This window comes from Pituophis catenifer, unplaced genomic scaffold, assembly GCF_029215685.1.
Source record: "Pituophis catenifer annectens isolate HBS135680 unplaced genomic scaffold, rPitCat1.0.hap2 SCAF_10, whole genome shotgun sequence".
Lineage (NCBI taxonomy): Eukaryota > Metazoa > Chordata > Lepidosauria > Squamata > Colubridae > Pituophis > Pituophis catenifer.
In genome coordinates this window covers 2406989-2432298 of record NW_027256890.1, presented here as the reverse complement: position 1 = coordinate 2432298, position 25310 = coordinate 2406989, and the positions used below count along the sequence as shown (strand labels likewise).

The following is a 25310-nucleotide window of genomic DNA, read 5'->3' as shown; positions in this document are numbered from 1 at the left end:
CCAGTTCACACGTATTAAGCCAGGATTGATTAAAAGGGCATGTTCCGATAAAATTGCAGCTTCCTACCAAATGTCGATGGCTGTGTTTGCAAGATTGCACTAAGCCAGAGATGAGGTGAGATGAGATTCTCATTTACAGGATGTGTGAACCACAGCAGCATTTTAATGATAGGAATTAAACAGGGATGAATTCTTGAAATGGGGCTAAGGGCCAGCAACCCTGATATGCCAAGAAACCAGGGGACCTCGCAGAAAAGGGCCTTGCCTTCAAGCAGGCATTAATAAAATATCTCAAAATCTACCGTAATTTCTTATTTATTTAGTTAGTTAGTTAGTTTGATGTACAAGATATCAGGTATAGGTATAAACATAAACATAAACAAAGGAAGTAAATCAGAGGTGGGTTTCAGCAGGTTCTGACCAGTTCTGGAGAACCGGTAGCGGAAATTTTGAGTAGTTTGGAGAACCGGTAAATAAAATACACCTCTGACTGGCCCCGTCCCCATCTATTCTCTGCCTACTGAGTCCCAGCTGATCGGGAGGAAATGAGGATTTTGCAGTATCCTTCCCCTGCCACGCCTAACAAGCCACGCCCACCAAGCCATGCCCACAGAACCGGTAGTAAAAAAATTTGAATCCCACCACTGAAGTAAGTCAGATAAATGGGGACAGTAGGACAGGGACGGTAGGCCCTCTGGTGTGCTTATGCACGCCCCCTTTACGGACCTCTTAGGAATGGGGTGAAGTCCACGGTAGACAGTTGAAGGTTGAAGCTGTGAGGGTTTGAGGCTGTAACAATGGAGTCGAGTAGAGTATTTCAGGCGTTGACACTCTGTTGCTGAAGTCATGTTTTCTGCAATCAAGTTTGGAGAGGTTTACCTTGAGTTTGTATTGATTGTTTGCCTGTGTATTATTGAGGTTGAAGCTGAAGAAGTCGTTGACAGGTAGGAGGTTGTAGCCGACAATTTTGTGTAGTACGCTTAGGACAGACCAAAGGCAGCATAGTTCTAAGTTGTCCAAACCCAAAATTTCAAGCCTGGTGGCAGTAGAGGAGTGGACGATTCTTCTCGTGAAATACCTCTGGACCCGCTCAATCGTATTAATGTTCGATATACAGTGTGAATTCCAGGCAGATGAGCTGTATTCAAGAATTGGTCTAGCAAAGGTTTTGTATGCCCTAGTTACCAATGCAATGTTACCAGAGAAGAAGCTTCACAAAATTAGGTTAACAACTCTTAATGCCTTTTTGGCGATACTGTTAATTTGCTTAATGAGCAGAGATATTGGAAACAAAAAAGAGTACAGGTAGTCCTTGACTAACAATGATAACTGGGATTGGATTTTGCTGAACAAGACAGTTGTTAAGTGAGTCACAGCTAATTTTAGGACCATTTTGGCCACAGATATTAAGAGAACCACTACAGTTGTTATACGAATCACCTAGTTGTTAAGGAAGGATGCTCCATCACTGGAGGTTTTCCTTAAGAAGGAATTGGACAGCCTGTCTGAGCAGGGGGTTGGACTAGAAGACCTCCAAGGTCCCTTCCAAATTCTGTTGTTATTTAACATTAAAAGATTAACCGAGTTAGGAGGGACCTTGGAGGTCATCTAGTCCAACCCCCCTCCCAAGCAGGAGACACTGCACCATTTCTAACAGATGGCTGTCCAGTCTCTTCTTAAACACCTCCAGTAATGAAGCTCCCACAACTTCTGAAGGCAACTTCTGTTCCATCTTCCATCTAATATCTTCCTTATCGTCTCCTCCTCTGAAGGGGTGTTTTCGCTCTTCCACTGCTTCACGTTTACAATTCTTGCTGCGGTCAAGATATGTAACATTAGATATAATGTCCCTTTGTCATAGTCATCTGATATAATGCCTAATAAAAACAATGCTAGCTTAAAATCTTTATGTTGTCTGATCATTTTTTCTAACCGCGTATGAATTTGTGTCCAAAATTTCCTTGCCTTTATGCAAGTCTACCACATGTGGTAAAGTGATGGGTTTCAAAAAAATTTTACTACTGGTTCTGTGGGTGTGGCTTGGTGGGCATTACAGGGGAAGGATACTGTAAAAGGTTGACTCAGCCTTCCATCCTTTCGAGGTAGGTAAAATGAGGACCCAGTTTGTGGGGGCAATAAGCTGACTTTGTATAAAAAAGAACACCGCTTAGGGGAGGCTAAAAGCCCTACTAAGCAGGTATATACAAAAATATGAAGGCTATTGCTTAATGCATTGTAAGCCGCCCTGAGTCTCCGGAGAAGGGCGGCATATAAATCGAACCAATAAATTAATAAATTAATAAAATCTCCATTCCCACCCCATTCCAGGCAGTGGTGGATTTCAAATTATTTTACTACCGGTTCTGTGGGCGTGGCTTGGTGGGCGTGGCATGGCATGGCATGGCTTGGTGGGCATGGCAGGGGAAGGATACTGTAAAATCTCCATTCCGTCCCCAATCCAGGGGAAGGAAACTGCAAAATCCCCATTTCCTCCCGATCAGTTGGGACTCAGGAGGCAGAGAATAGATGGTGGGGCGAGGCCACTCAGAGGTGGTATTTACTGGTTCTCCAAACTACTCAAAATTTCCGCTACCGGTTCTCCAGAACTGGTCAGAACCTGCTGAATAGCACCTCTGATGTATTAATATGTGCCAGGTATTTGTTTACATTTCCAACAGTTTGGTTGGAAATTATTTATTTATGTTTATTTAGTTTATTTATTTAGTTTAGCAAATGTTTATTGCTAAACATTTTAGCCAACCTTGCCAGGGGAAGATGCCACCTATAGAACATGTTGACATGCCCCAATCACCACCCCACCCCATATGCCCTGCCTCCTGCACCTGGCATTGCCTTTTCAGGACCATTTTTCTTTCCAGCCTGAAATCTCCCGTGTTCCCCTTTTACGCAGTTGTTCTTAGCTTCTGAGTCAAAGCCAGGCCAAGTGATTTTCCCACAAGCTGGAGCGGGGGACGCCTACGGTTCACTCGCCTGTTTAAAACACAACCTTTCAAATAAGCGTTTTATTTACCAGAAACTCAAAATTAAATCCCTTGGCTGCCACTTGCTCTCTTTTAAGAGACCCGATATTGCCCCCTGCTGGTGAAATTCTGAACTGGGCTGCCGTATTAACATTCCAGAACGATGCCCGGAGCTACATATCCCATTTGGAACAGCGGACGCCTCACCGAGTCGTATAAAGTTATTACATCGCTGTCAGTTTTATTTTCCATGTCTTTCCTAATGGCCTCCCCACCCGTCAACTAAGGGAGCATGAGCCTGCACGCTCACTGGGTGCATCTAAAGTAGATCAGCGAAGCCCAGTGTCACAGAACAAAAGCCGACTGTGAATTGTCTGTTACACAAATCAACACACACACCTACCTAGGGGGAAAGTGTACGCTATTAGCCCTCGGTGCTTGTCGTGCAGCAGAGAGTAAACCGGTTGTGGGAGCTTCGTCACTGGAAGCTTTCAAGAAGAGACTGGACTGCCATCGGTCAGAAATGGTGTAGGGTCTCCTGCTTGGACGGAGGGGGGTGGATTAGATCAGGGGTCACCAACCTTTCGGACCTCAGGGACCACTAAATTCATAATTTTAAATCCTGCGGACCACTAATATGATCTGCCTAATGACTGGCTGGGTGGGCGTGGCTAGGTGGTCATGTGACTGGGTGGGCGTGGCCAACTCCTCGCCTCCCCGGCCGGGCTCCTTAGGGCCCCAACAGAAAGCAGTTGTTGGAGCTAAGCAACCACCACGAGAAAGAGTTGGCAAAACAGCTGGCTCAGTTCAAATTGGATCTGACCAAGAAGGAGGCTCAGCAGAAGCACTTCACTGAGGACTAGGAGCATAGGTTTTCCAAGCAGAGGGAAGACCTGCAAGAGTGCAAGGCCAGGTACCGGCACCTGGAGGCTCAGCGGGCTGAGATAGTCAGCCAGTTCCATCCATGATGCAGTCCCACTGGAACGAGGCCCTCCGGCTCTTCGCCACTAGTGGCACTTCCCCCCGCAGCCTTCACAGCAAAGCCCCAGCAACAGGAGGCTGAAGCAGACCTCAAGTTGGAATTTCTGCCCCCCTCCGACCCACACAAAAAGACCCCGAAAGGGGAGATTCTGTGCAGCAACACAAGTGTTCATTGCATGTATGAAGGCATGCCCAGGGGCCATAGTTTGAGGATCCCTGATTTAGTGCAATATTAAAAATGCAAATAATTTTTCTGGCGACCACCAAAATTTTCTCACGGACCACCAGTTGGTGACCACTGGACTAGATGACCTACAAGGTCCCTTCCAAACTATGTTAATTGACAAGGCTAGTCTAGTGAAGAGAAGGACCAGGGGAGACAGGATAGCATCTTCCAGTATTTGACGGGCTGCCACAGAGAGGAGGGGGTCAGGCTATTCTCCAAGGCACCTGAAGGCCAGACAAGGAATAACGGATGGAAACTGACCAAGGAGAGATTCAACCTAGAAATAAGGGGAAATTTCCTGACAATGAGAACAATCGACCGATGGAACAGAAGCTGCCTTTGGAAGTTGTGGGAGCTTCATCCCTGGAGGCTTTCAAGAAGAGACTGGACTGCCATCTGTCAAAAATGCCATCTGCTGGGTGAGGGTTTGACTAGATGACCTCCAAGATCCCTTCCAACTCTGTTAATCTAAATCTGTATCCTTCTCCTGCCCGGCTTGTGAAGGCTGAGGTGGCCTTTTGCTTTTGGCTCTGTTCCTTGACACAAACCTGTTTTTCCACATCTTTTTGACCTTTTCAAAAAGCGTTCGTATTTACACCTCTTTTGCAGGATTTTTGTGCTAAGAAGTCGTGTGGGTTGCCAACGGAGGGGGCTCCTTTCAGGCCATTTGCACCTACAGCCCCAAAGGGGGCTTTTTCGTACCTCTGTGGGAAACCACCACCCCCTCCTAGAAGAATGAAATATTTTGAGGAATATTTAAAAAGGCAGATTACAATATTTCCCGAAGGAAGAAATGGATGAAGCTCCCACAACTTCTGAAGGCAACTTCTGTTCCATGGGTTGATTGTTCTCACTGTCAGGAAATTTCTCCTTATTTCTAGGTTGAATCTCTCCTACATCAGTTTCCATCCATTATTCCTTGTCTGGCCTTCAGGTGCCTTTATTTATTGGTTCGATTTATATGCCGCCCTTTTCCGGAGATTCAGGGCGGCTTACAATGCATTCAGCAATAGCCTTCATACTTTTGTATATACCTGTTTAGTAGGGCTTTCAGACCCCTCCCCCAGCGGTGTTCTTTTTTATACAAAGTCAGCTTATTGCCGGGTCCTCATTTTACCTACCTCGGAAGGATGGAAGGCTGAGTCAACCTTGAGCCTGGTGAGATTTGAACTCACAGTAATTGCAGGCAGCCTTGGAAAATAGCTGGATCCCCTCCTCTCTGAGGCAGCCCCTCAAATATTGGGAGACTGCTATTGTGTCTCCCTTGGTTCTTCTCTTCACTAGACTAGCCAGGCCCAGTTCTTGCAACCGTTCATCGTATGTTTTAGCCTCCAGTCCCCTCATCATCCTGGTTGCTCTTTTCTGCACTCTTTCTAGCATAGCTGTCCTTTCTTCTAGGCAGACATCTCAAGCAGAACAGAACAGAATAGGAGTTGGAAGGGACCTTGTAGGTCATCTAGTCCAACCCCCCACCCAAGCAGGAGACCCTACATCATTTCTGACAAATGGCAGGCCAATCACTTTGTGAAAGCCTCCAGGGGCTTTCAATTGTGAAGTCCAGTTGTGAGGAATCAGGCACAGCCAGGGGCGATCACTGCTTGAGCCAAGAGGCTACAATCCACCGCAGGGGAGAGGGTTTTTTGAAAGTTTTGTGCAAGAAGGGAGAATGAGGAAAACACTTTATCCGCTCTGGGGAAGGAATTAAAGTCCGGGTGAGACTGCTTCGATCCTGCTTTAAGTCCGGGGGCTCCTTCTAGTCGTGCAAATATTTATTTGCTGACTCTTGACCTTTCTTAATGGTGAAACGCCAAAGAGTCACGAGTAGAGTGGGAACTATTCCATCCCAACTCTTCACTTTTGGGAAAACCCTTTTTTGTTCCAAACCTGAAAACCTGGGTCTTCTTTTCCCAACATTGCACTTTTGAATGTGAAAAAAGATTACAGCTGAATCTATCTACAGTGGAAGATATGATGATGATCTAATTTATGAATAGAAATAACATGACTATATTTTATTTGAAGTAAATTATATCCATTTTATTCCATAGGTGACATATAGAGGTTGACTCAGATTGACTCAAGGTTGACTCAGCCTTCCATCCTTTCGAGGTAGGTAAATTGAGGACCCGGATTGTGGGGGCAATAAGCCAGCTTTGTATAGAACAACACCGCTTAGGTGGGACCGAAAGCCCTAATAAGCAGGTATATACATAAAAGTATGCAGGCTATTGCATTGTAAGCCGCCCTGAGTCTACAGAGAAGGCGGCATATAAATTGGGCTAATAAAATAATAATAAAATAAATAGAAGGATATATTCAGTGTTGACAGGTGGACAGAGATCGACCTCGAGGCCCCTTACTTGCAGGGTGCCACAGGGGTTGGTCCTCTCGCCTCTCCTGTTCAACATTTATGTGAAGCCGTTGGGGGAGATCATCTGTGGTTTTGGGGTGCGATGTCATCTGTATGCTGATGACACTCAGCTGTACATCTCCACCACAAACCACCCCAATGATGCCCTTGAAGTGATGTCCCGGTGCCTTGAGGCCATACGGGTCTGGATGGGGAGAAACAGGCTTCGACTCAACCCTTCCAAGACTGAGTGGCTGTGGATGCCAGCATCCCGGTATAGCCAGTTAGTCCCATCACTAACTATTGGGGACAAGTCATTGACCCCCGCAGAGAAAGCTCACAATTTAGGCATCCTCCTGGATGCACGACTGTCTTTAGAAGATCATATAACAGCCGTGGCCAGAGGAGCTTTTTATCAGGATCGCCTGATTCACCAATTGCGTCCCTTTCTAGACCGGGACTCATTACGCACAGTCACTCAAGCCCTCGTCATTTCCCGACTTGACTACTGCAATGCTCTCTACATGGGGCTCCCCTTGAAGTGCACCCGGAAGCTCCAACTGGTCCAGAATGCGGCCGTGCGAGTAATTATGGGAGCAACATGGCGCTCACATGTAACACCTCTTCTACACGAGCTGCACTGGCTTCCGGTGGCCTTCTGAGTGCGCTTCAAGGTGTTGGTTCTTACCTTTAAAGTGCTCCATGGCTTAGGACCTGAGTACTTACGAGACCACCTGCTGCAACCGATAACCTCCCACCAACCAATACGCTCTCACAGAGTAGGCCTACTCATAGTACCATCATTAACACAATGTTGTCTAGTAGTTCCAAGGGAGAGAGCCTTCTCTGTGGGGGCACCTACTCTTTGGAACAAAATACCCCCTGGAATACGAATAATCCCAGATCTTCGCACTTTCCAACGTGCCCTGAAGACCTTTCTCTTCCAACAAGCAGGGCTAGCATAAACATCTAAATTCTATGCCAAGGTCTTAGCAGATACACTAAGTTGACTCAATTTATTATTTACTGTTTATAAAAAAAAAAATATTATATGTATATAAAATCTTATTCTGTTCACCGCCCTGAACAGCCCTCCGGAGAAGGGCGGTATAGAAATTCAAATAATAATAATAATAATAATAATAATAATAATAATAATAATAATAATAATAATATTGAACACACACAAAAATTGTGACACACAATTGTGCATGGCCAATACTTGAAAAGTATTGAAGGCAAAGCTGACCAGAAACTAACTTGGAACTGGTTAAGATCAGGAGTACTGAAAAAAGAAACAGAAAGCTTTATTTTGGCAGCTCAAGAACAAGCCCTAGCCACAAACTGCATGAAGGCAAAAATTCAACATGTTACCACCAACAGCAAATAATAATAATAATAATAATAATAATAATAATAATAATAATAATAATAATAATAATAATAATAATAATTTTATTTCTATACCGCCCTTCTCCCGAAGGACTCAGGGCGGTGTACAGCCTATTTAAAAACAGAATAAACATCAATTTAAAATAATTTAAAAGTATTAAATAAATTTGGCTTAATTTAAAAAACGCCTCTGCAATGAGAAAGATGAGACAGTTGACCATCTGATCAGTGGGTGCAGCAAAATTTCACAAACTGACTACCTACAACGCCATGACCGTGTTGCTAAGATCATTCACTGGAAATTGTGCCAGAAGTTTGGATTTGAATACAGCAAAAACCACTGGGAACATCAGGTTGAGAAAGTTTTAAGAGAATGAGAAACTCAAGATCTTGTGGGACGTCAGGATTCAGACTGACACTTGGCCCATAACACACCTGACATAACAGTAGTTGAAAAGAAAAAAGTATGGTTCATTGACATTGCAATACCTGGTGATGCACAGATTGAAGATAAGCAGGAAGAAAAAATCACAAAGTACCGGGACTTACAAATTGAAGTTGAGCGACTGTGGAAAAAGAAATCGTGTGTTGTCCCGATTGTAATTGGAGCCCTCAGAGCAATACCCAAAGGACTACCCCGCTATTTAGAAATTCTAAATTTGCCGGACTTGAACATTTTGACTCTACAAAAAACCACCTTACTCGGAACAGCTTACATCCTCCAACGATACCTTAACAGTTCCTAGGTCCTTGGTTAGGACTCGAGCTGCTGAGCTATTAACCAGCCTCAAAGGCTGTGAATCTCACTAAAGATTAACTAATAATAATAATAATAATAATAATAATAATAATAATAATAATAACAACAACAACAACAACAACAACAACAATAATAATAATAATAATAATAATAATAATAATAATAATCTCAGTCCGCTGAGCCTCCAGGTGCCAGTACCTGGCCTTGCACTCCTGCAGGTCTTCCCTCTGCTTGGAAAGCCTATGCTCCTAGTCCTCAGTGAGGTGCTCCTTCTCAGTCAGATCCAATCTGAACTGAACTGTTTTGCCAACTCTTTCTCATGGTGGCTGCTTAGCTCCAACAACTGCTTCCTGTTGGGGCCTTAAGGAGCCCGGGTGGGGAGGCAAGGAGTTGGCCACGCCCACCAGTCACCTGTCTACCTACCCACGCCCACCCAGCTGGTCATTAGGCAGATCATATTAGTGGTCCGCAGGATTTAAAATTATGAGTGGTCCCTGAGGTCCGAAAGGTTGGTGACCCCTGATCTAGTCCAACCCCCCACCCATGTGAAAATAAGTTGTTCTAGTTTTCATTGAATGTTGCCTCTTCCTTTGCTGGGTTCCCTTGGCTGGGTGAGAAAAGGACATTAAGAAGACTTGAGTCAGCAGCACCAGACAATGGTACGGATGACCTACCTGTAGAAGCAGGTATCTGTTCCTTGCATCTCTAGTTCCCTGGCATTGGAAGGTGCTCTTGTCTCCTCCCCCACTTGTCTTTCCTTAAGGCTAACAGATCCCTTGCAAGACTCAAAATCTTAGTTTCTAATCCTCTGATCATTTTGGTTCCTCTCTCTCTTAACCTGTCCTTATATTTCCATTTTTTTTTCTTATAATGTGGTGTCCAGACATAGCATTCGACCAATCAGAATCAAGGGAAGGATGACTTGGAAGTCATTCTTTCTTAGTAGTAATAGCACTTAGATGCCGCTTCACAGTACTTCACAGCCCTCTCTAAGTGGTTTACAGAGTCAGCCTCTTGCCCCCAACAATCTGGGTCCCCATTTTACCCACCTCGGAAGGCTGAGTCAACCTTGAGTTGGGGAGAATCGAACTGCTGGCAGTAGGCAGAATTAGCCTGCAATGCTTCCTTTTAACCATTGGGAGGGAGGGAGGGAGGGAGGGTGGAAGGAAGGAAGGAAGGAAGGAAGGCTGAGTCAATAGCAATAGACTTATATATCGCTTCACAGTGTTTTTACAGCCCTCTCTAAGCAGTTTACAGAGTCAGCCTCTTGCCCCCAACAATCTGGGTTCCCATTTACCAACCTCAAGAGGATGGAAGGCCGAGTCAACCTTGAGCCTGCTGAACTGAACAATTTGAACTGCCAAATTGCAGGCAGCCGGCAGTCAACAGATGTAGCCTGCAGTACTGCACTCTAACCACTGCGCCACCATGGCTCATGGAGCTTAAAACTCTTCTTCTTCTCAGCTGCATCCAGTTTCTAGCTCAGAAGTGCTGGTTTAACATCCATGCTGACCTAGTTCTCAAGATGCTGACGCGTCATTCTCTTTCGGATGCACACTAGGCTTAACATCAAATCGCCTGGTCAGTAATTTACTGGAGCCTTCATCTCAATATGAGATGGATAGCCAATGAATTTAATAAAGAAAAATTCTTTCTTATCCTTTTTGAAACTGAAAACAATATACGACTTCCTCTGGCAGGTCATCTGTTCCTCCACCAGCTTTCCAGGATGTAAATAGAGTACATAAATTTGGTCAGACTGTCAGCAACTTCCTTGAGTATCCTAGGAAGTAGTTGTAGCTCACATCTCACAAAGGCCTGAGAACTGCTTCTACCTTCTGGTAGTTCACACCTGATGATCATCATGGTCCTACTACCAGATAGGAAAATAGAATGAATGAGCAGGAAGGGATCTTAGAGGTCTTCTAGTCCAGCTCCCTGCTCAAGCAGGAGACCCTATACCATTTCAGGCAAGTGACTGTCCAGTCTCTTCTTAAAAACCTCCAGTGATGGAGCGCCCATGATTTCTGGTGGCAAGCTGTTCCACTGGTTAATTGTCCTCACTGTTAGGAAGTTTCTCCTTAATTCCAGGTTGCTTCTCTCCTCAATTAGTTTCCATCCATTGTTTCTGTTCCTGCTTCTCTGGTGCTTTGGAGTATAATTTGACCCCCTCTTCTTTGTGGCAGCCCCTCAAAAACTGCTATCATGTCACCCCAATTCTTCTTTTCTCTAGACTACCCAGACCCAAATCCTGCAGTCTTTCTTTGTATATTTTAGTCTCCAGGCCTTTGGTCATCTTAGTTGCTCTTCTCTGAACATTTTTCCAAAGTCTCAACATCTTTTTTTGGTAGTATGGGGACCAAAATTGGTTGCATTATTCCAGGTGTGTGATTTTACTAGGGTTTTATAAAGCAGCATTAATACTTCATGTGATCTTGATTCTATGCTTCTGTTTACACAACCCAGGACTGTATTAGCTTGATGTGGTTCTGTATGCAGCATTCCAAATTGCAGGGATTCGGATGAGGAGGGCAAAGAATTAAAGGTACTTTTATAGTTGCATTATCTCCAGGGCATTCTAGTGACTTCTTGCAGCTCAAATCTAGAAAATCTTTTTTTTCTAATCCTGAAGTTTAAGTTATGCTCATTTTGCCTAACACGGGATTCCTCTGTCTTGCTTGGGATCAATTTTCACAGTATATTTTTATGCACACATACCATACATATCTGTGAGAGAGTGAAGGCATCTTGAAACATGGGAAAGGGCTCACCTGCCCTATTTTACCACTAATGTAGTCAGTGGATTCATTGAAGTTTAGGTAATGTATGCTCCTAGAAGCTAATTATCTGATCTGAACAGAAACAACCTCTTGAAGTTTGCGAACCAAATTCATTATTTCTGCAGTTTCTGTGCTGAGCTGCTTCCTGATTGCTTTCTATTTTCAGAAACAACTGAATATTTTTAAAGAGTTCCCTTTCTGAATAGCGTTTGCTGTTTTGAATGCCTCTCTAATCAAATCACATTTTCTGCCCTTTGATTTTAAAATATGAAAGTGATAATACAATCCCAAACTAATTTAAGAGAACAAAAGTTAGACACCAATGGCTGCAGGATTTGGGTTTGGCCAGTCTAGAGAAAAGAAGGACTAGGAGTGACATCAGAGGTGGGTTGCAGCAGGTTCTGACCAGTTCTGGAGAACCAGTAGAGGAAATTTTGAATAATTCGGAGAACCGGTAGTAAAAATTCTGACTGGCCCCGCCCCCATCTATTCTCTGCATCCCAAGTCCCAGCTGATTGGGAGGAAATGGGGATTTTGCAGAATCCTTCCTCTGGAGTGATGTGGGAATGGAAATTTTACAGTATCCTTCCCCTGCCATGCCCACAAAGCCATGGCCACCAGGTCATGCCACGCCCACAAAGCCTCACCCACAGAACCGGTAATAAAAAATTTTAAAACCCACCACTGAGTGACATGATAGCAGTCTTCCAGTATTTGAGGGGCTGCCAGAAAGAAGAGGGATCAACTTATTTTCCAAAGCACCAGAAAGCAGGAGAAGAAACAATGGATGGAAACTAATCAAAGAGAGAAGCAACCTGGAATTAAGGAGAAACTTTCTAACAGTTGAGGACAATTAATCAGTGGAACAGCTTGCCACCAGATGTGGGCATTTCATCACTGAAGGTTTCTAAGAAGAGACTGGACAGCTGAAATGTCTGAAATGGTATAAGTTCTCCTTGAGCAAAGGGATGGACTACAAGATCCCCACTCTATTCTGAATTGAATTGAATTGAGTTGTAGAATTGTAGAATTATAGGGTTGGAAGGGACCTTGGAGGTCTTCTAGTCCAGCCCCCTGCTCAATCACGAGAACCTATACTATTTCAGATAAGTGACTGTCTAGCCTCTTCTTAAAAAGCTCTAATGATGGAGCGCCCACGATTTCTGAAGTTGAGTTGAGCTGTGTTATGTTGTGTTGATTTGAGTGCTGCCTCCAGCTATTACTGTAAGTAGACAGTAACAAGACTAGTCTTCTTAATGAAAACATGGTAAAGAAACAGTCTTACATTTCTCTCTGAAGCATCACTTTCCCAGAATCACGTGAAAACAGCATTTAAATTATCGCAAGAAATGGTCTGGTGACCTTCCAGCCAATAGACCAGGGTCCCCAAACTTGGCAGCTTTAAGACTTGTGTGGACTTCAACTCCCAGAATTCTCCAGCCAGATATGGGAGTTGAAGTCCACAAGTCTTAAGCTGCCAAGTTTGGGGACCCTTGCTATATAGTCTGTTTTCTCCAGCATGGTGCTTGTTAGGTAGCAACTCACAATTCGCTTTGGGTAATTTGAAAGCAAAGCAAAGCCAAGTAAGGTCTGCTTATTACTTGGATGGGAGACCACCAGGAAACTCAGGCTCTAAACCAGGAGTTCCCAAACTTGGCAGCTTTAAAACTTGTGGACTTCCACTCCCAGAATTCATAGCTGGCTGGAGAATTCTGGGAGTTGAAGTCCACAAGTCTTAAAGCTGCCAAGTTTGAAGACCTCTGCTCTAAACAGACTAAACCAGGAAGTGATAAAAGCATCACAGATGAGGGTGAAGCACTTTGATATAATTGCGAAGAAACAAGGGTGGAAACTTAGCGCGCAATCCCCTTTTGCAACCTTCTGACAAGCCACGGGGAAGCCAGATTCAACCTAACAAACATATTGCTAACTGAACAACTGCAGTCATTTACTTAACAGCTGCAAAGAAAAGAAAAGTCGTAAAACGGGGCATAAATTTCGGGCTTAATTGTGGTCGTAACTCAACGACTCCCAGTATTCCAGGTGACGTGGTGGCTGCTTACATCCCAGGCTCAGGAGGAGGAGGAGGAGGACCGAGGCGGTCCTAAGTTACTGCTGGGTGAACGTTGCAAAGAGTTTCCAGCTGGAACGTGGCTTTTCAAGATTCCAGCCTCTCGGTCCTTTACCGGTTCAGACCTGCCTCCAGCCTGGCCCCCAGACACACACACATTAAGCAGATTTGTCAGTCATGGCTTTGGTCTGTCCTTCAGAAGTCGGTGGGATTTCTATGGGTTTAGGAAAGGGTCCGTTTGATAAAATCCTTTTGCCTCCAAGAATCAATTAAAGGCCATGACATCATTCCTCTCTCTTTCCCGGTGCAAAAAAACAGTCCCAGTAGAGAACTCCTTAAAAGGAGACGTGGCAGGAAAGCAGCTGGAAGGTGGCAGTGGTCGCCCATCGAGGGCATGGTGGGGTTGGCATCTCTTCTCTGTTCAGGCTGCCCTCTCTGTTTCTGCCAGAGGGACAGATCTACTTCCCCAGGCTGGCCTAAAGGGGCACTTGGCATTCCTTCTCCTTCAAGGACATCATCAAGTGTCCCACAATCCCAGTTCTTACTTCTGTGGGTCTTCCTGTTGAGAATGCCTACCATCCTGAGATTTAACAGATCAGCAGAGTTGGAAGGGATCTTGTAGGTTATCCAGTCCAACCCCCACCCACCCAAGCAGGAGATCCTACACCATTTCTGACCGATGGCAGTCCAGTCTCTTCTTGAAAGCCTCCAGGGATGAAGCTCCCACAACTTCTGAAGGCAACTTCTGTTCCATTGAATTTAGAATACCAGAGTTGGAAGGGACCTTGGAGGTCATCTAGTCCAACCCCCCCACCCAAGTAGAAGACCCTGCCCCATTTGTGACAAAGGGTGGTCCAGTCTCTTCTTGAAAGCTTCCATGGCTGAAGCTCCCACAACTTCCAAAGGCAATTTCTGTTCCACTGGTTGATTGTTCTGTCAGAAAATTTCTCCTTATTTCTGCAATTACCTGCAATTACTGCGAGTTCAAATCTCACCAGGCTCAAGGTTGACTCAGCCTTCCAACCTTCCGAGGTGGTAAAATGAGGACCCGGATTGTGGGGGCAATAAGCTGACTTTGTATAAAAAAGAACACTGCTGGGGGGGGGGCGAAAGCCCTACTAAGCAGGTATATACAAAAGTATGAAGGCTATTGCTTATCGCATTGTAAGCCGCCCTGAGTCTCCGGAGAAGGGCGGCATATAAATCGAACAAATAAATAAATTAAATTAAATAAATAAATAAATAAATAAATAAATAAATAAATAAATAAATAAATAAATAATTCCAGGTTGACTCTCTCCTTGCTCAGTTTCCATCCACAACTTCTTAAGGCAACTTCTGTTCCACTGGTTGATTGTTCTCACTGTCAGAAAATTTCTCCTTATTTCCAGATTGAATCTGTCTTTGATCAGTTTCCATCCATTATTTCTTGTCTGGCCTTCGGGTGCCTTGGAAAATAGTTCGACCCCCTCCTTTCTGTGGCAGCCCCTCAAATATTGGAAGATGCTCTCATGCCTCCCCTGGTCCTTCTCTTCACTAGACCAGCCAGACCCAGTTCCTGCAACTGTTCATTGTATGTTTTAGCCTCCAGGCCCCTCATCATCCTGGTTGCTCTTCTCTGCATTTTTTTTAGAGTCTCAACATCTTTTTTATAGTGTGGTGACCAAAACTGGATGCAGTACTCTAGGTGTGGCCTTACTAAGGCTTTATAGAGTGGTGTTAGTACTTCCCTTGATCATGATTGTATCCCTCTGTTAATGCAACTTACCTGGAGGCCAGAAGAGGCCCATAGCCATCTCTTCCCCAAATCTTTGAGTACATAGAAGGATGCAGCCCTTCAGGGCAGTCTGCAAATTATGCTCGGAAAAGTCAAGAGGGCAGCCACAATGATGCAACCTCTACCTGTTTTAGTGTGTGTTGCAGTGAGGATGGGACTGGCTTCTGTTTCCTCTCCAAGGGATGGAGGGAAGCTCTGCCAGGACCCAAACAATCCAGAAATCGCTTTGTGATTGGGTAGCGTGAAATTCCAGATAATCTCAATTGATTCTCAAGTGGTGTGACTAACAGCGTTTCCTCACAAGCTGACCTTCACTTTTCAGCCAGCATTTGCCTTATCTGCTCGCAAGCCTGCCAAGGGCATCGCAGTCCCACTTGGAGAAGAGATAACCAGGTTTTTTTTCCCTTTCTTTTTCCACTCCGGTAGGTGAGCGAGGGTGGGGGAGGGGAGGGGCAGAGGGAGACATTATTTGCCGTAGCTCCAAAGAGAGCCAAACCTGGGGCCAGCAGATCTACTGGGAGCATGGCTGGATTCCAGGCTTCCACCCGCCCCATCTCCTCCAGCTGCCCCATCAGCTCATGTACAGTAGGCCTACTTTGGTTTACCTTGCCTAAGTGTTAAAACCTTACTTATCTCTATATTGAAACTCACACTTGCTTACAGGTGTTGACGATGAATCCAACCGCCAGCTGAAGAAAACGTAATACGTTTACATATAACATAGGTGGGTATATATATATTGCTTAACGCATTGTAAGCCGCCCTGAGTCTCCGGATAAGGGCGGCATATAAATCGAACCAATAAATAAAATAAATATATGCATAATTCTGTATTTATTTGTATTTATTTATTCTGTTATGTAATGTATATTGGAGGTGGTGACCCTTTGACAGCTGTATGCAACAAAATTTCAGTTTAATGTATGCCAATTAATGTACATTCAAAGTGACAGTAAAATTCTGTTCTGTTCTATTCTATTCTATTCCCATTCCATATTCTATTCTATTCTATTCTATTCTATTCTATTCTATTCTATTCTCTGTTCTATCCTATCCTATCTGGATTATGTCCTTCCTGTCATAAAATTGCTTATTATCTGACCCAAAGTGGGACTAAAAGTTATTAAAATCAGGGGGAAACATGGTTGAAACAGAGAAGGCACAACATGCAACAATAGTTTGTAATTGTTTTTATTACTTTACACAATATATTTTATATTTTATTTTCATTAGCTATTTTTTATTTCTCTTGAATACCCTCTAAAGCTTAGATCCCCCCCCCCGTTGCACTAAACAAAGGATATTTTAACCATGGTTTGCTGCATATATCACACCCAACCACTAGGAAGGGAGGGAAGGAGGGAAGGTAGAGCACTAGCATTAGCTCTTAGACTTATATACTGCTTCACAGTGCTTTCACAGCCCTCTCTAAGCGGTTTGCAGAATCAGCCTCTTGCCCCCAACTATCAGGGTCCTCATATTATCCACTTCGGAAGGATGGCAGCTGAGTCAACCTTGAGCCAGTCAGGATTATCTCATTCTCTAAAACTTTCTCAACCTGATGTTCCCAGTGGTTTTTGCTGTACTCAAATCCAAACTTCTGGCACAATTTCCAGTGAATGATTTTAGCAACATGGTCATGGCATTGTAGGTAGTCAGTTTGTGAAATTTTGCTGCACCCACTAATCAGGTGGTCGACTGTCTCATCTTTCTCATTGCAGAGAAACTCAAGATCTTGTGGGACTTTAGGATTCAGACTGACAAGCACTTGGTCCACAACACACCTGACATAACAATAGTTGAAAAGAAAAAAGTATGGTTCATTGACATTGCAATACCTGGTGATGCATGGATTGAAGATAAGCAGCAAGAAAAAATCACAAAGTACCGGGACTTACAAATTGAAGTTGAGTGACTGTGGAAAAAGAAATCGTGTGTTGTCCCGATTGTAATTGGAGCCCTCGGAGCAATACCCAAAGGGCTACCCCGCTATTTAGAAATTCTAAATTTGCCGGACTTGAACATTTTGACTCTACAAAAAACCACCTTACTCGGAACAGCTTACATCCTCCGACGATACCTTAACAGTTTCTCGGTCCTTGGTTAGGACTCGAGCTGCTGAGCTATTAACCAGCCTCAAAGGCTGTGAATCTCACTAAAGATTAAATAATAATAATAATAATAATAATAATAATAATAATAATAATAATAGACCACTAGCACTAACCCTTATATACAGTGCTTTGCAGCAGTTTGCAGAGTCAGCCTATTGCCCCCAATAATCTGGTCCTCATTTTAACCACCTCGGAAGGAAGGAAGGAAGGAAGGAAGGAAGGATGGAAGGCTGAGTCAACCTTCAGCCGGTGAGACTCGAACTGCGGGCAGCGAGTGCAATCAAGCCTGCAATCCTGCATTCCAACCCCTGCACCACCAGGGCAGCTCTTTCCCAAAGCCCAGAGGGGAGGGGGTGGACGCAGCAATTCCCCCTCCCGAAACTTCAACTTGCCCACTGGGGCTGCCTGTAGGGAGCTTCCCCCATTGGTGGGGAAAGGTGTATTTCCCGCGCCAAGCGGCCACGGTTCTTCTTGGCCAACCCATCCGGGCCGGAGGGCACCAAGTTGGGCAAAGCTGCCCTGCGGAGGCGTCGCAGCTCCAGACGGGACGGCGCAACCTTCGCGCATCTCCTGATTGCCCGGGGCGGGGGCGGGGCAGGAGAGGGGCGGGGCTTGACGTGGGTGTGCCTCGAAGAAGCGGAGAACAATAGCCAAGCTCCGCAGTGGGCGTGGCCCGGGCCGGCGGAGCCACCAATCAAACGCTCCCAACCGGCTAGTGGGCGCGGCTAAGGGGGGACGCGGCTCCTATATAAGCGCGCCCGACCGCCGGCTCGCCCTTCCACATTTCGCGGGCATGGCCGGGCGCGGCTGCTTCTCTCGGGCTTCGCTGCGCGCTGCTCAGTCCTTCGTCGCCCCGAGCCGTTCGCGCTCTGCCCCGGCTCCAGCCCCGGCTCCGGCTCCGGCTGCAGCGCTCCCGGACCAGGATGCCGTCCCCGCGGATGCGGTCCCCGCGCACGGGACGCACCTCCGCCAGCGCCCGGCGCCGCCGCCCCAACCGCGGGCGGTGAACTTCTCCGATGCCCGGGAGGCTTTCCGGAGCAAGACCAGCGGCGAGCTCTTGCGCGGGCTGCTCGTGCTCCGCCTCTGCGCCCTGGAACCGCTGGTGCAGCGCGCCGAGCAGGTGAGCCGAGATCCGGCCGCTTCTTCTTCCTCCTTTCCCGGAAGAGCTGAAACGGCCGCGGGGGGAACGGTAGTAGAGCCTTCATCTTCAGAGGCAGTCTATCTCAGCGTAACGGAAGCGCGGCTTTTGTCTTTGGCTTAAAAAATTTTCCTGGTGGTGTTTGAGACGGGAATTTCCCAAAGGTTGAAAAAAGAAATGGTTGATATGGAAGAGATCGGACTGCCATTTGTCAGAAATAGTGTACTTGGGAGAGGGGGCTGGACTAGATGACCTACAGGGTCCCTTCAACGCATCTGTCAATCTGTACCCTAGGGCTGTTAAGTACTTAACCCCTGCCCCGTATTCGTGTAACAGAGGAGCTTAACGTGGGAACGCAGCCGGTGGTTGTCCCTGATGTTTCTAAGAATGGGTGCAAGGGTTGCCCTTTTTCTTCTATCGCTGACTGGATCCCTGGGACATCCGCAGGGGTGTTGGGGAGAGGTTGGGCTGTCAAACCAGGGTTGGCCACCAAGGTTTCTCCCTGGTTGAAAGTCCCCAGATCTTCAGCAGTCCCCGAACCATGCACTTTGCAGGCAGCTGCTCAAAGGAGCGTGAGAAGTTTGGCAGAAGCAACTTTAGGATGGAGTTTTCAAAAAGCAAAGCTTGAATCTACCTTTATTAGCATGAACAGTGACGGCTCTGGAAATTATTCTTCTTAAAGAAGAGAGAGGGAGTGTTTTGCAAAAGAATTAACGTTAATAATCGGATCAGAGTGTACTTGAGGTTGCCTTTTGAGGCTGCCTCTGGGGAGTTTTAAGTGAGAAAGCCCCTCTCTAAGTGACCGCTGCCCCCTCTTTCCACAGTTGATGCACCTCAGCCAGAAGCTGCTGGGCCAGCAGCTCTTTGAGAAGCTGATGAAACTGACCTTCTACGGACAGTTTGTGGCTGGAGAGGACCAGGAAGCCATCAAGCCTCTCATCCGGCGCAACCGTGCCTACGGCGTGGGCTCCGTGCTGGACTACAGTGTGGAGGAAGACCTGACCAGCGAGGAGGCCAAGAAGAAGGAACTAGAGTAAGAAACTCTTTCTCGGTGTGGCAACAGACAGCAGGGGGGGAGGGCTGCTCTGTGTGGCCAAGTGGTGCCCATCCCCTCTGCAGCAATCATTTGGAGAAGTTGAGGTCATGGCCCATTACATAAGAGAGGGGTATGGCAGGGGCGGAGGGGAGGCGTTGGCTTAGGGAGAAAGGCTGATTTTGGGAAGGATTGGAAAATAGGGATGATGTAAGGACTGCTCCGGCAATTAGTCTACAGGAACTATTCAAATCATGTGTGACAGTCAAGTTTGCTGTAGCCTTATCTCTTCTGCAAAGAGAGCTTCGGGTTTCAGCCATGAGTCAGAGGGGACCATGAGCTGCTGGGGCCTTGAGACATTCCTCCGGGATCTTTTCCTTCTTCCCACAAGGGGGTTGGGGGGATGAAGGGAGGAGGTGAAGGCCAACCCTGCAGTTGGGGGAGGATGTCTGTTATATGAGTGGAACCAGTTAGACCAGAGGTCTTCAAACTTGGCAGCTTTAAGACTTGTGGACTTCAACTCCCAGAATTCTCCAGCCAGCTATGCTGGCTGGAGAATTCTGGGAGTTGAAGTCCACAAGTCTTAAAGCTGCCAAGTTTGAAGACCTCTGTTTTAGACCAATGTGTCTACAAGATTGGATCTGCATCAGAGCCTCCTTCACAACTAACTTGGAGGAAGAGTCTTGTTGCCCGGTTTCCTCTCCGCCTTTTCTTCCCAAGAATCTCCAAGATTCTTCTGCATCATTTGCAAACCAGTCACAGGCTGTTCTACAAATGATGGCTTAAAAAATAAAGTATCGGCAGCATGCGCTAACTTGCCCAGAGCAATGCTTGTGATGTTTAAAACGGGAGCACATGCAAGTCTGTAGCATTGCAAGTATGAGGAAAGCAAGGCAGGTGGTCCCAAATGCGATGCGGAAGGAAAGCAGTCCCTGCGGGTTTTATTCCGTTAGCTCAGGGGTCGGCAACCTTAAGCACTCAAAGAGCCACAAAGGCCCTAACCGGAAGCCCCCCGTATCAATTCTGGAGCCAACTGGAAGTCCAGTTCCCCCACCATAGAGTCTCCTCCTAGTGCGGCATCCTTTTTCCTCTACCTATCCTAAATGAAAGCCCTATCAATTGTGGAGCCAACTGATGACAGGGAGCTGCAGCAGAGGGATGAAAGAGCCACATGCGGCTCCAGAGCTGCAGGTTGCTGACTCCTGCACTAGCTGATTCCAACTGTAGGGGACGGCATTCCTCTCCATTTTGAGGCTATGAGCCAGCACTCAGACATTCCTGTGGTCATGTAGCCAGCATGATGTCAGAGGGCTGTTACCTTCCCGCCCAAGTGGTATCTATTTATCTACTCACATTTGCGTGCTTTCGAATTGCTAGGTGAGCAACAGCTGCGCAAAGACAGGAACTCGCCCCCGTTGCATGACGCTTGGTCTCGAACCTGGACTGTCAGCTTTCCATCGGACAAGCCAGGCGTCTTAATAACTGAGATATTGCATCACCCTAAATGCGATTGGGGGTGGGGTTTGATGTTTTCCTGCCCAACAGATTCTTAAAATGAAGTTATGTTGAGGGGAGCTTGGTAAAGTTTGACTTCAGGATAATTCTCCAAAATTGAAAGGAACAGGAGAGATTGAGTAGTAGAAAGATTGAGTTCGAAAACAGGTCAAGTTACAGCAGAGAGAAAAACACCAGGATGTCCTCCCCCCCCCCACCCCCCGGGGACATTCCTGTGATAGGGAGGGACAGTTGGGCAGCAGCAGAAACTGAGCTAATGAGGAGAAGCGCTGGGTGACATAGTGTTGTGGCCTGTTGGCCGCTGTCCCCTCCAGCAACCAAATGAGGAGGAGGAGGAGGAGGTGTGGGAGTCAGGGTCAGCATTAAGGCAATCTGAGAGCTCTAAGGGGGAAGAGGGAATGGAGCTGTCAGAGAGAGAGAGGTGGCTGTCCGTCAGGCCTCAGATGGAGAGTCAACAGTCCCCAGGTCTGGAGGTGGCTGATGAGGAAGCTGTGAAGTTTCCGAAAGATGCCCTAATTAATTCATGAGCCATGAGCCAAACTTCAAAAGAAATACAGTCATTTATTAGGAGCACCATTTCGGCAATATTCGGATGCAATTAGAACTAATCCCATGTAGATTTACGTTCCCCTATGACCCTGTCTCTCCCCTCCTCTCTGGCCATGTCATAAATCACATTCTCCAATTAACCACTTTGGCTGGCTGTGAAATCCAACACCCTCCTTCTGATTGCGGTCAGGAAGAATGTATGGAATGTAGCTTCAGTTAGGGAAATCAATCAGCTCTATCAGTTCTCCCTCCCTCCTGCTCATGGCAACTTGAAAGCTTTGCAAGTTGACAGAAGCAGAGAAACAGCTGAGTCCAGTGCCTGACACGTGGATGCACAGAAGGCAGAGGAGAGGAGAGCACTGGAAATCTATGGGCCGGTCCTTGGGACGGAAGAGCCACTGTTGCTAGTGAAGCCCCACTCTAGCTCTGGGGATAAAAGGAAGAGGGCGGAGATGAATAGGTGTGGTAGACAACTATTCATCTCCCTGCCGGACAGACTTGTTAGCCTGTGATGAGAGAGAAACTTTTTGCCGGGGCCGCTGGCTCTCCTCATAAAGGAATCATTGATTTAACTCCAGAGGGTTTGTCGTGTTTGAGGAGCTGAGTCAGAAGAGATAGCTTCTGTCTCGGATAAAGAGGGGGTCAACCTGTTCTCCAAAACACCTGAGGGCAGGACAAGAGGTAACGGATGAAAACTTATCAAGGAGAGGTCCAACCTTAGTGCTCCATCACTGGAGGTTTTTAAGAAGAGTGGGGCAGCCATTTCTCTGGCGCTTGAGCAGGGAGTTAGACCTTCCAACTATGTTGTTAAGTTGTTCTGAGCTGCGTGGCTTCCCGTAACTTGCCTCCTTCCCCACCCAGCCTCACATTGCGAAGAGGTTACATAAAGGGATCAGGGTTTCATCTTTTCCAGTAACATGTGGCAGTTCTCCAGGAATGCTGCCAATTGGCAAGGTGAGAGAAAACACCTCTTCCCTGGTCACAGAAGGTCCTTGGGGGACTCGGGGTCACCTCCTACCTCTCGGCCCAAGAGCTGATTTGGGTAGAGGGACATTTGGATCCTGGTTCTTCCTCATCCATGGAACTCACTCCCCCCTCCCAGTCCATGCTACCTCTCAGACTCTCAGGTGGGTCAGACCAGGAAATCCACCCAACAGGAAGGGTTAGGGAAGATGACTTGGCTGGAGAGGGGCTGTAATGATGGAATCTTGCCAGTCTGATCCTGCTGGGTCTCCTCACTCGTACACCAGTGAATTAGTGTCTAACTGAGCCACCTCCAAATATTCTGGATTTTTAAAAAATGCTTCGGCCCCTTTTGCCTAGGAAACAGTCCCTACAGGTCTCGGTCAAGATCGTCTTCCTTACACACTCTGCTACCTTACAGGACGGTTGTGAGCAAATGCAGGATAGTGGAGTAGAGAGAGCAGATGCATATTCCATTTGTATGACCGCCCATCCCACCAAGGGATTCTGCCATGCTGAGATCCAGAAGGAAATGAAAAGTGCACGGTCAAAGTCATATGGCGCAGTGGTTAGAGTGCAGTACTGCAGGCTACTTCTGCTGACTGCCAGTTGCCTGCAAAATTTGGCAGTTCGAATCTCACCAGGCTCAAGGTTGACTCAGCCTTCCATCCTTCCGAGGTGGGTAAAATGAGGACCCAGATTGTTGGGGGCAAGAGGCTGACTCTGTAAACCGCTTAGAGGGGGCTGTAAATCACCATGAAGAGGTATATAAGTATAGGTGCTATTTCTCTTCCTTTTCTCCTTCCTCCCTCCCTCCCTCTGCCCACTGCCAGCAGTTTAATCCTGACTGGCTCAAGGTTGACTCAGCCTTCCATCCTTCCATCCATCCAAGGTGGGTAAAATGAGGACCCAAATTGCTGGGGACAATATGCTGACTCTGTAAACTGCTTAGAGGGGGCTGTAAAAGCACTGTGAAGCGGTATATAAGTCTAAGGGATATTGCTATACGCTGAAAGCCACCAACACGCCATTTTGGAGGATGTGATTCATCCCTGCCCCCATCTCCAGAAAAAAATGGGCACAAGAGGCAAACGCTCACCCAATCAATGCCCGAGTAATCCAAAGCCAAGCTATCGTATTTGGTAGCCCAGTGCTCATCCTTTGCGGAGTGGAAAAGGGAGGGTGGTTTTCTTTCTCCCAGGAGCTGCCTTTTTCCCATTTTCATCTTCCAGAACCCTGATTGAATCCTCAATCACCATCCTGTGACCCTCAGCATTGTGGGAGGAATCTGTTGTCCACTTTGCCCAAATAAAGCTGGTGGGTGTTTGTCAGGGTACTGGGTAGGTTCCCTTCAAGTCTCTAAGGCAGAGTCCTCAACCCTGGCCATTTTAAGATGTCTGGACCAAATCCCCGAATTTCCTAGGCAGTCCTGCTGATATCCACACATCTCAGACTAGAGCTGGAAGGGACTTTGGAGGTCTTCTAGTCCAGCCCCCTGCTCAAGAGGGGGCCTTTATACCATTTCAGACAAGTGGCTGTCCAGTCTCTTCTTGAAAACCTCCAGTGATGAAGCACCCACAACTTCTGGTGGCAAGCTGTTCCACTGGTTAATTGTCCTCTCTTTAGGAAGTTTCTCCTTAATTCCAGGTAGCTTCTTTCCTTGATTAGTTTCCATCCATTGTTTCTTGTCCTGCCTTCTGGTGCTTTGGAGAATAACCTAACCCCCTCTTCTTCATGGCAGCCCTTCAAATACTGGAACACATCATGTCCCCCTTAGTCCTTCTTTTCTCTAGACTAGCCAGACCCAGTCTCTGCAACCAGTTTTAGTCTCCAGGCCTTTAATCATCTTAGTTGCACTCTCCGCACATTTTTCCAAAGTCTCCACATCTTTTTTGTAATGTGGTGATCAAATGTGCAGCTTTCCACGTGTGGCCTTATTAAGGGTTTATAAAGCGATACTAATACTTCACGTAATAGGTGAAAAGTTTAATATTACACATGATCTTAAAAAGCAGTCTGGGTTGAGAAACTTGGCTTCTCCAAGGAGCTCGCTTGAGGTAACCTGTGGATTTTTATCGGTGCCGTCAGCTGTCCCTCTGGGCACAACTTGTTCTGCTTGCACTTTCATTTCCTATTTGCATTCTCCCCTGCAGACGGACTGGTTTGCATCGGAATCTGGAAGCAGGAACTGATTAGGGAGGGAGGGGCCCCTCTTGAGAATTTGCTTGCGCCCTGCCCAGGAGGAAATCCGAGATAGTCCTCGCCGCCTTTGCGTCACAAGATGAATGTTGTTTCTTTTTGGGACACGGTGTGTTCCTCATGACTTGCCAAAGAAACAGCCTTCCGCTTTGCAATTGGCCAAGGGGCGGCATGCCCCCTCGCCCGGATTGGCTGCGGGGGAGGCAGATCCCTTACGCAAGCGAGGCAGAGCTGAGATCCTTCTTCATCCGCCTCTTTCTCCTCTTTCTGCCTTGGCCTGGCGAGATCAGTTAATCCGTCTCTTGGCAAGGCTGGCACTATATGCCATCTGATCTCCAGGGAGGCAAAATTTTGCATTTTGTTTTGCAAGCTTCCATTCATTTCAGCGTTGGGGATGTGCCAGGGAATTGTCCTTGGTCTGAGGGTCACAATCTGGTGATTTTCCTCCCCACCCCCACCCCCACCAATAAAGGAGAATATT

General features: G+C 46.6%; 1 protein-coding gene across 1 annotated transcript in view; it reads left to right on the top strand.

Moving 5' to 3' along the window:
• The first annotated feature begins 18221 nt into the window (after positions 1 to 18221).
• PRODH (proline dehydrogenase 1) overlaps positions 18222 to 25310 on the top strand; it is a 31608-nt gene continuing 24519 nt past the window's right edge. The window contains exons 1-2 of the mRNA XM_070951294.1: positions 18222 to 18552; positions 19395 to 19603. Coding sequence (XP_070807395.1) covers positions 18226 to 18552; positions 19395 to 19603 — 536 coding nt within the window. The 5' untranslated portion in view covers positions 18222 to 18225. The remainder of the gene's footprint in view (positions 18553 to 19394; positions 19604 to 25310) is intronic.